General features: G+C 61.8%; 1 protein-coding gene across 3 annotated transcripts in view; it reads right to left on the minus strand.

The window, feature by feature from the left end:
* PCDH1 (protocadherin 1) overlaps positions 1–6,502 on the minus strand; it is a 28,747-nt gene extending 22,245 nt beyond the window's left edge. For 2 of the 3 annotated variants that reach the window (XM_047778903.1, XM_047778906.1), the window contains exon 1: positions 2,594–2,783. In XM_047778903.1, coding sequence (XP_047634859.1) covers positions 2,594–2,633 — 40 coding nt within the window. In that variant the 5' untranslated portion in view covers positions 2,634–2,783. Of the gene's footprint in view, positions 1–2,593; positions 2,784–6,485 lie in introns of those variants that run through there. The other variant, XM_047778905.1, reaches the window with a different exon arrangement.
* Positions 6,503–10,027: the final 3,525 nt, after the last annotated feature.

Genomic DNA, 10,027 nt, shown 5'->3' on the forward strand with positions numbered 1-10,027 from the left:
TCCTCCCCCCAACCCTCGCAGGCCTGCCGCTGCGCGTCCACCTGACCCTCCGCAGCAGTTAGCTCGCTCTGGCCTCTGGCGACCTGGCCCAGCTCCCCCGACCAAGTAGCCACGGCAGCGGCACCTCTGCCAGGAGGGTGGCATACCAGCAAGACGCCGCTTTCCAGCTGAAATCCCTTTTATCCTGGATTGGAGTGGGGGTGGGGGTGCCAAGGGCAGAAACTAAATGCGGCCAGAACTGAAGCCAGACCTGCTCCTCTACCACCCCTGGGCCTCTGGAGGCCCCTCTCATTCCTCTCCTGCATTCCACCCTCTGCCCGGCTCTAGCGATAATTACAGATTTCAATCCTCCCAGACCCCCGGGTCAAGAAAGTCCCCCCCGCCCCAGACCTCAGGACTGTCACAAACACCTTCCGGGCGCCCTCCTCCTGGCAAGGGTTGGCCCAGAGCAGGTGGGTAATGGAAGGCTTCGGGCGCCTGTCGGCAACGCCCCCCCCCCGCCCGCCCACACCGCCGCTGTGGCCAGGGCGCTCCCCGCACACACCCGCGCGCGGGCGTCTCCTCCGAGAGGCCTCGGCGTGCGTGTCGCGGGAGGTGGGTCGGCGGCTCCACGGTCCTCGGGCTCGGCCGGCCCCACCCCCACCCCCACCCCCGCTCCGCGCGCTGAGGGCCCGGCGGGAACGCGGCGCGGGGACAGGCGCCCCCAGCCCCGGGCGGCTGCGGGGAATCCCTCCTCCGCAGCTCTGGCCGCCGCCTAGGGTGCCCCGCAGCCAGGCGTCGGCGGGGGCAGCGCAGCGGGAGCCCGGCGGGGGCGGGGAGGGAGCCGGCGCCGGGATCACAAAGCGGCGAGCCGGGCGGGGAGGAGAAATTCTCGGAAACGGACCCTCGGCGGCGGCCAGATGGGGTCTGGGCTCCCGCTCAGCACTCAGAGCCCCCAAAGTCGCCGGCGTGATTCCGGCTGGAAGGAATGGTCGCCGAGCGCTGCTGAGAAACAGAACCCAGAGGTCTGGGCTCCCGGGGCCGCCGGGGGTAAGGGGCGGGAGCCTCGCCGGCCAGCTTCGCCCCTGCGCGGGCCGCGGGCTCCGGCCTGGTCCCCGGGCCTTGCCGCGTCCGCGACGCTGGCCTGCAGCCGGGACCAGGCGGAGGGGACGCCCAGGTGTGAGGGACAGACAGGTGTGCGGGGCCGAGGCGTGCTGGGGACCCAGGTGGCTCGGAGAACGCAGCGAAACGGTTCGAAGAGGGTCGCAAACACCGCCCAGGGCTCGCCCCCTCTGCACAGGGACCTAGGGCCCGGGAGCGCCGGGCAGGCGGGATGGCGCGGCCTGCCAGGTCCAGCTCGTTCCGGGAACACCCGGCCGGCCGGCCGGCCCCGGAGTGGGGGTGGGGAGGCGCTCGCCCGGGAGCGAGGCCGGCCTGCCCCTAGGGTTCCCGCTGGCCGATATTTACACTAACACGGTCCGGATACGGGGAAAGGGGCGCCAGGGGCTCCCCCTGATGGAATCCGGCCTCCGAGAGCGAGGCAGAGAGCGTTGTGTGTTCGCGTGTGTACGCTGCAAGGTGTAATGTGACACTGTTGGTGGAAGGTGTTTGTGACACCCACTGTTAAGATGTGTGAAGCAGTGGATTCCGTGTTTGTGACCGTGAGGCGCTGTTTGGGGTGCCACTTGCTGTGTTAGGGTGTGTGCCGTCAAGGCGTAGGCTGAGACACTGGGTTCTGTGTTTATGGGTGCACCCAAGGGGTGCAAGCCAGACGTGTATTGTGTACTATGTTCCGGCCAGGGAGTGTAACATAATTTATGTTAGGGTGTGTTCCTTAAAGGAATATGTTTGTGTGTGTGTGTGTGTGTGTGTGTGTGTGCGAGGCTGGGTTTTGAATGTTCAACTGGAGAACTGTGGCCGTGACATACATGAGATTGTGTTTGTGTGTCCATGTCGCCGAACATCACACCCGCTTGTGCTCTGTTGCTCTCTACGGCCACGGTTTGTGTGTCCGTGCAGCTGAGCGTGAAGACGCCCAGGCGGATTCTGAGCTAGTGACGGTGCCCCAGTGGGCGCCTGTGGGCGGGAGGTCTGCCTATGTGCACATATGTATGTATGCGTGTGCCTATGTCCGTCGTCTGGCCCTCCGGGTGCCCCCGGGGAGCTGCAGGCGCCTGAGTGATCCGAACCGGTCGCACAACAAGTGTGTGTGTGCATGGTGGGTGAGGGTCCTTGCTGGCTCCGTCCTCGGGGAGCCCCCCCCCCCCCCGCCCCGGAGGCTGCGCGCTTCCCCAAACCATCTCCATCCCCTGCGCTCCCCGAGTCCCCGGATCCCCGCGGCTCCAAGCGCGCCGGAGTGCAGGACGCCTAGCTGGGGTCCGGTCCAGCACCCCCTCTCCGCGCTCGGCTTCGGGCGGCGGACCTTAAAAGCCAGGGTGCCCCGGCCGCCACCCCCACTCCGAGCTCCCAGCCGCCCCCACCTCTGCCTCGGCGCACCCAGCCCCGACTGGGCCCCGGTGGCCTCGCTCGGCTGAGCGCCCCTCCCTCGGCTCCCGCCGGCCATGGCCGCTCCCGGCCGGGAGCCACCACCGCCTCCACCGCCACCTATCCTTACCCGCCTCGGGGCAGCGCCGGCCGCGGGCCCTGCAGTCCATGAGCCGCCCCCGGCCCCGGCCCGGGCTGCGGCTCCCTCGGGCTGGCGCTGCGGTTCCGGCTCCGGCTCCGGCTGGCTCTGGACGCAGCAGCCCCGGCGGCTCGGCGTCCGCGCCGCGCTCCCGCTCCCCGAGTGTGTGTGAGGCGGCGGCGGTGGCGGCGGCGGCGGCGGCGGCGGAGCCAGCAGCGAGCAGAGCGCACAGCCGGGCCCGCCCCCTCCCTCCCCCTCCCTCCCTGCCGGCCCGCCCGCCCGCCCGCCCGCCACTCGGCGTCCCCCCTCCGCCCGCCGGGAGGTGGAGCTCAGGACGGCTCTGGTCCTGCTGGGAGGGGACCCGAGCACCGCTCCCCAAAGCCAGGACCCCTTTTGCTAGCTCCCCGCCCCCCAAGGCGAGCAGACGCAGTCTGTCCCCCTCCCTGGCTGCTGCTCTTCCTCTCAGCGCCCCCCCCCCCGCGCCCCCATGTGGGACCCCTCCCGAATTGCTTTCCTAAGCTGCCTCGAACACCTGTCCCCTACCCTGCCCGCGGGGAAGTCGAGGCTGGGGAAATGTCTCCCCCGGCGTCTTCTCTGGGCATCTGCTCCCCCAGATCCGCCTTCTTGCCGCCCAGACCCCCACGGCACCCGGAGCGGCCCTCCCTCCCCACTGCGCTCCGGGGAAGGCCGCCCCTCCCCCTCTGGCCGAAGCCGCAGAGCGGTCAGCCTCCGTGGCCGCGCAAGCCGTGGGGGTGGGGCTTGGAGGGGATCGTGGGAGGGGCAAGGTAAGGGGACCCGGGGGCTCCCCGAGAATGAGGATGGGGAGATATACAAGTGTGGGGGTGAGGTGACGCGCCTGAGCTGGGGCCATGAGAGAGAGGGTCCCCCAGGCACCTGCCCTCTGGGCGCCTTGGAGCTGTGGCCCCAACACATTTACCAGGGACACACGCACATGCACAGAGAGTCACGAGGGCCCCTACCCCACGAAGCCGTGCGGTGTCACGGCCCGTGTCACACGCCCTCGTAGTGCTACAGGCTCCCTCCACACCGAGTCACACACGGTGTCACACGCAGTGTCTCACACACTCGGTGCTCAGTTTCTCCTGCTCAGCTCCGGCTCTCTGGCGCCATCTAGAGGTCTCCGAGCAGCCTGGGAGCGCCTTTCCCTTCGCTCAGGGGTTGGTACCCCAGGCTGGCCAGTGCCCCAGTCCCATACCATCTCTAGCCTCTTGCCACCTGTAGGCCAACGCAGCGTTCTAGGTCAGAAGAGTGAGAAAGGCTGTCCCTGGCAAGGCCTGTGGCCGGGCGTGAAAAGCCCTATTATGGGATGCCTGGTTGCTGGGCCTTTCTGGGCCCTGGCCTCTGACTCCTCCCCCTGTCTGTCCCCATTTCCTATCTCTGCCACTCTTCTGTCCCTTGTCTCTTTCCTCTGCTCCCTCCCCTCCGATACTTGACTTCTCAGTGGAACACTCTTCAAGGTTAAGGGTGGGCCCTCTGGCCAGCCAAGGGCTTCCTAAGATCTCTCCAAGAGCAGCCTCCCCTCAGCTGGACTTCCTTTCTGGCCTGAGCCCTGCTCTAGTCCGCACTCCCAGCCCTCAGCCCTAAGGGCCCAGGTGGGGGGCTCTGAATGGGAGAGGGGGTGGGCTAGTGAAAGAAGGATCTGTCCTGTAAGTGGCTTCTTTCGTCCCCTGCAAAACTCATATGCTCCCCATCACTGCGCACAGCTCCAAGGGAGAAATCAGTGGCCCAGAGACAAGAAACCTTCCATAGAGGAGCTGCCCCAGCCTCCCTGCCCCCAGCGTGCGCCCGCTGCCCATTGCAGCAAACCCTCCCTAGTCTGCTAGCTGAGAGCCGTTCAAAGGCTCCTCTGTTCTCCTCCCTTGCTCAGGGCTGAGCAAGATAGGCAGCCGCAGAGCTGGGCAGGAAATGCTAATCTCCCAGATGTTCTCCTCCGTCCTCCCGGCTCCACCACCATCAAACTCAAATCCTGCACCAAGTGGCAGGAGCAGAACTGGGCCAGGGCCCCACCAGGGTGTGTCCATTCTTCTCCCTGCTCCCACCCCCTCCTGCCCCCCCCCCCCCCCCCCCCGCTGCCAGGCCGGGCTCTGCAGGGGACAGTGTAGATGTGGGGATTGGGGATGGGCTGCATCCCTCAAGAAGGAGGGCAGGTGAAGGGCAGAGACTGGGAGGCCACCTTTGAAGAAGAGAGAAGCCAGGCTCCTGGCTCCATACCAACCTGGGAGGAGGACCTGGCTGGCAAGTAGAGAATTGGATGGCTTCTAAACTGATGGTGCCTGAGAGTCCAGCTGAGCCTGTGGCCGGGGATTGGACCCTGGGGGATGCTAGGCGTGGGAGTGCTTGGGCGGCTTGTGGCCTAAGGCCCTCGCTGTGATATATAAGTTCCTGGTACGGCCTGTGGCTAAGAAAGTTAGGATGCCGTGGAGCCTGGCACTGTAACAAAAACCCTCGCCTCTGATTGCAGCCGAGACACTGTCGTGATGCTATGATGCTGGTGTGCCTAGGCTATAACCAGATCGGATTATTGTTGGAGAAGCTGTTGCCATGCCGTGTGTGTCTGTGCGTGTGTGTGTTCATGTGTGCATGTTGAGAGAAGAGCTGTAACTGAAATGCTGTTAGGCTTAAAGCTATAGGTGTGAGGCTGGCACACCTGAAACCGGCTATAGCTGAGAAGCTGTTCTGTTAATATGACGTAGGTAGAGCTGTAGCTGTATCCATTGCTTAGGTCTTAGGAGATGAGAGACTGTTGCTAGGAGCCTGTACCTGGGAGGAAGGCTGTTACCTGGGATAAGAGCAAAGCCACTGTTGTGTATAGGACTGTAGCTGGGATGCGATTGGTCCTAAAGCTATAGCTGTGATGACAGCATACTGAGGATTGGCTATAGCTAAGATGCTGTTGCCCAGGCTTGTGACTGGGCTGTTATTGTGTGCAGGACTCTAGCTGGGATGCTGTTATGTCTGCGGCCATAGCTCCTAAGCTCAAGTGTAGCTGGGAGGCCATTTCCCGGTGATATAGCTGGACCACTGATGTGGGGGTGGGGCATAGCCCAGACTCTGTTGCCTAGGAGATGAGAAGCTGTTCCCTGGGAAGCTGTTCTGGGAGGCTGGATGCTACCTGAGATGGGAGCTGATCTGCTGTTGGAGCTATTCTACTGTTGTACTTGGGATGGGTCCCGACTGGCTGTGGTGGCGTCTGTAACTGGCTGGGTGGGGGAAGGCGAGTGAGTTGTGCCTTGAGGTCTGGAGATGCCAGGAGCCCGACCGAGGCTGGTGGGGGTGGGGGGCTGCAGCTACTCTGGGGAGGCTTCGGCAGCTGCTTTGCTCTGGAGCTGGGAAGCCTGTTTTCATTACTGTTTTAACTCTTTTTTTTAACCTTGTTTTTCTCTCGGCTGCACTTTCGCTCACTCATTAATTTTGGTATTTTTCTCACGGTGCCTCAGCCCCTGTCACGGCTGCCATGGCAACAGGAGGCAGTGTGCACAGCACCAAAATATCTCATCAAAAAATAACCAAAATAAGCAAACACCAAAACGGCTGTGCTGGGGGCTCTGGCAGAGGGAGAGCCGATGGCTCAGGTCCAGGAAACTTCAGGCTCCCAAGGGACCCCCTTTTCCTCCCCCCTCTTCCCCAGGGAAGTTTTGCTGAACCTTCTGATAACCTGGGAGGCCCCTTCCCAAGGGACTTCCCCCAACACACTCTCCCAGGACTCTGAGATTTCCAACGGTCCCTGCCCAGGAGGCAGCTTTGCCTGAGATGGGAGCCCTGGGAGGGCATGAGCGCTGGAGTTCCCTTTCCAGGAGCTGACAGTCAAGCCTCTAAGTTCTCTAGCTGCCCTCACCATCCGCACCCACCCCACCCCACTCACCCGTCTACTGACCCCTTCTTCCTCAGGCATCTTCCTCTGCCCCCAGTCCGTACTTGGCCACCGCCACTCTCTTCTTTTCACACCCTGGCATCCTGGCGGGACGGATGGAGGGGAGGAGCTGCAGCATCCAGACCCACCCACCCCAGCCTGACTCTCAGTGGAGGTCCTGGGGGACATGCCACAGAGCATCTGACCCTCCCAGGCCTCCGGCCACCCGCAGCCCCACTTGCCAAAGGAGATTCCTGAGCAGCCCTGAATATCCACGTCCACCCCAATTTCACCTCCCATGGCCTTTTAGTTTCCTGGGGGGCCTCCTCCTTCTCTCACTGCCCATGTCCCCAGGAGGGCCAAACAATAGCGCCTCATGTGAGAGAGGAAGGGGCAAAGCCCTTGGTACGACCCATCTCCCTTTGTTCTCCACCCACTGATTTCCCCTCTGAGGGGGCTCGTCTAGATTTGTGGAACACTAAGGACCCGTGGAACAAGAAGGAGCGCCTCAACTCTGCCTCAATCACATTGCAAAATTCTATCTCGGGCTCCTCTTCTTGCTGCCCCTCCAGCAGTGAAACGCTCGCGCTCAGCAGATCTTCATCCTCTTCTGGGAGTAGCTAGGACTCACCTCCTGCTCCTTACTTTCAATTCCTCCAGACCCCTCGCCACCAAGAGCAGTAGTGGCCTTGGCCTCCTGGCAGAGCCTTGCTGGGCCTGTTGCCATGGAAACAGGATAGTCTGTGCTGTGTGAGGAGGGGAGGGGAGGGGAGACAGGAGGGGAGACAGGAGGAGAGACCAGACCTCAGGGGCAGCCCCGGAGGAAGGGACCTGGGCTCTGAGACAGTGAGGAAGATGCCCCATCCCAAGGGAGAGTGGGACCTTGATTTGGGAAGGGGAGAGAGGAGGTGGCAAAAGCCGGGCAGGTTCTGCCTGCTCAGAGCTGACCTTCCTACACCTCCTGAGCAGAGGGCACGCACCTGTCCCCTCCTACCCCCCCACCCCCCCCTCCCGCAGGCACAGAGAGAGGCTTCCTCTCTCCTGGTGCCTCTAAAACCCTTCTTTGCTGGGAATTGCCTGCTCTGGGGTGACTCTCTTTCCCAAGAGCCACCCGTCTTGGTCTGAGATGGGACCATAGGGTACCTTCCCTCCCCCCGGAACCGCATACTCGCTCCAGACCAGGGGCTCCGCGCTCTGCAGGCTGGGCAGCTCCGGGACCCGGTGGCCGCTGCTGACCCCGTGGCGTGCGGCTCTCAAAGGCCCTATTCATCTCTGGGGGCTAAAGGCACCATTGTCCCTGATGGGGGTGGGGGGACAGTAGGGGGTCTCGACTCAGAAGGAAGGAATGCGTCTGGAGCAGCTGGCCCCAGGGCTCCAGTCCCCAGGTCCCCGCCAGATCTGCACGGGACCCCTTCACGACCCCCGGCCCCCGCCCCCCACCAGCTCGGGCAGCCTTGGCGCTTCGCCGCCGGAGGGTGCGGAACGCCTGTGGGGGAAGCCGGGCCCCGCCCCCCAGCTCGCTCCGGAGAACCTTCTCCGGGGCTGGGAGCTGTCCAGCACCTCGGGTTCTGACAGACCAGCGATTCGCCGCGGTGCCGTCGGAAGAGACGGGGCTCAGGCGGCCCAAACGGGCGGGGAGCTCGCTGCTCGCCCCCACCCACGCCAGCACCGCCGCGCGCGGCCGGCTTGGGTGCGCCTGGGTGCCGCTCCGGACAGGGGGACTCCTGGGTGCTGAGAAGGGACCCAAGGAGCAGCTTGGGCCCGGCCCTCCCCGAGCAGAGGTGAAGGGTCGCGTGCCCTCAGGCCTCGCCGCTGGCATCGGCTCTCGCCCTCCCCCACCCGGCGGGCCGCTCCGGCGGGTTTCCCGCTCTCTGCGGCTTCCTCCTCTCTCTCTCTCCCTGCTGGGTTGGGGGCTGCTGAATTATCATTTCCCAACTCTGCTAATGTGCTCCCTGCTGCGGGGAGGGATCATAATTCTGGGAGATGATTAAGTTTCCAGTGGTTTTTCTGTGTGTTGTTGAAGACGAGGCTTTAACACGGTCCCTCCCCAGATGGGGAGCCTGGCCCGGCCCCAGCTGCTTACCCCATCCTCCCTCGGCTAGCCCTCTCCTCCTCTGCGTGGGCCGGCGGGAGCATGTCCCCTGGGATCCCCGTCTAAACTCATGGGGGAGGGGGTGGACCGACCTTTGACTCAAAGGGGAGTACAGATTCTATGGCCGTGAGAAACACTGCTTTGGAAGTCAAATGAGTGATCGTTTAAATCCTAATTCTGCCACTTATTGTCTCTGTGACCTTGGATGAGGCACCTCACCGGTCTGAGCCTCAGTTTCTTCATCTCTAAAATGGGGATAACCGAACAGTTGGCTCATAGAGCCCTTGCGTGGATTTCAAATGACATGCATGTAAGGTGCTTAGCTGAATGCCTGGCTCATGGTGAAACTTGGTAAGGTGTAGTGCTTGTCAGCACCTACGAAGCCCATCCTGTGTGATCCCGCCCCCCTCGGCCTTCCTCGCTTCGTTCTTCCGTTCAGCAAACATACATCCAATGCTCGCCATTTTCCAGGCTCCGTGCAACCGAAATTAGTTTATTCAGAAGGGAGGAGGTTGGTTTTCTTGCTTATCTGCCCTCAAACACCCTTGCATTCGCCTCGTCTTCTCCTTTAAATTTAAGTTCACTCCCATTATTCCTCCCACCTACTTCCAGCTCTTTCTTCATTATTCCTACTTCATTCTTTCTTCCTCTGCAGTCTTATCACTTCGCCTTGATTCTTATCCTGCTAAACACACACACACACACACACACACACACACACACACACACACACACACACCTTCTACCTTCTGCATCATTCTTCATCCCATTTGGGTCCATCATAGTAAATAAAGGGGTTGAGTTTTCAGACCGGGAGAGAGAATCCTGAGTCATGCGCCCTCTCGCGCTCTCTCTCGCTCTCTCTCTCTCTCTCTCTCTCGCTCTCTCTCGCTCTGTGTATCAAAGTGTCACGCACATTAATCTGCACTCAGGGGTGGATCTGTAACAGATTTCTGAATTCTCACATTTGAACCGCGTGCTTATTGGCCTGCCTCTCCTCTCTATAGAACCCTTATAACCCCTGAAGTATACGTCTATTTCTGTGCCTACCTGCCTACCCGCTCTGCTCCTGCCTCTATCTTTCTTATACTCTAAATGGGAAAATCTACTGGTTGTGAGTAACAGAAGCTGATTTATGATCATGTATTTTTGCTTCTGCTCACCTACCTTCCTACCCTTCACTCTCCTGACCAGTTTTTCCAAGAAGCCATTTCACAGCTTTCGGAGGGCTTGTTTCGGTACAGGAAACAGAAACTACTCTAGGTATTTTAAACGGAAGGGAATTTAATATAGGCATGGAGTGCTTACCAAAACATTAAGATCACTTGCAGAGTGGATGGACTCCCGGAAGCTGTGCCAAGAGCGCTCATACCGAGGAGATGGAATACATATGCCCCGATCAGCAAGATGGGGACTCAGAGGGCCACCACTGGGACTGTCAAATTAAAGACCTGCCAGGCTT

Source organism: Phacochoerus africanus, chromosome 4 (assembly GCF_016906955.1).
Source record: "Phacochoerus africanus isolate WHEZ1 chromosome 4, ROS_Pafr_v1, whole genome shotgun sequence".
Lineage (NCBI taxonomy): Eukaryota > Metazoa > Chordata > Mammalia > Artiodactyla > Suidae > Phacochoerus > Phacochoerus africanus.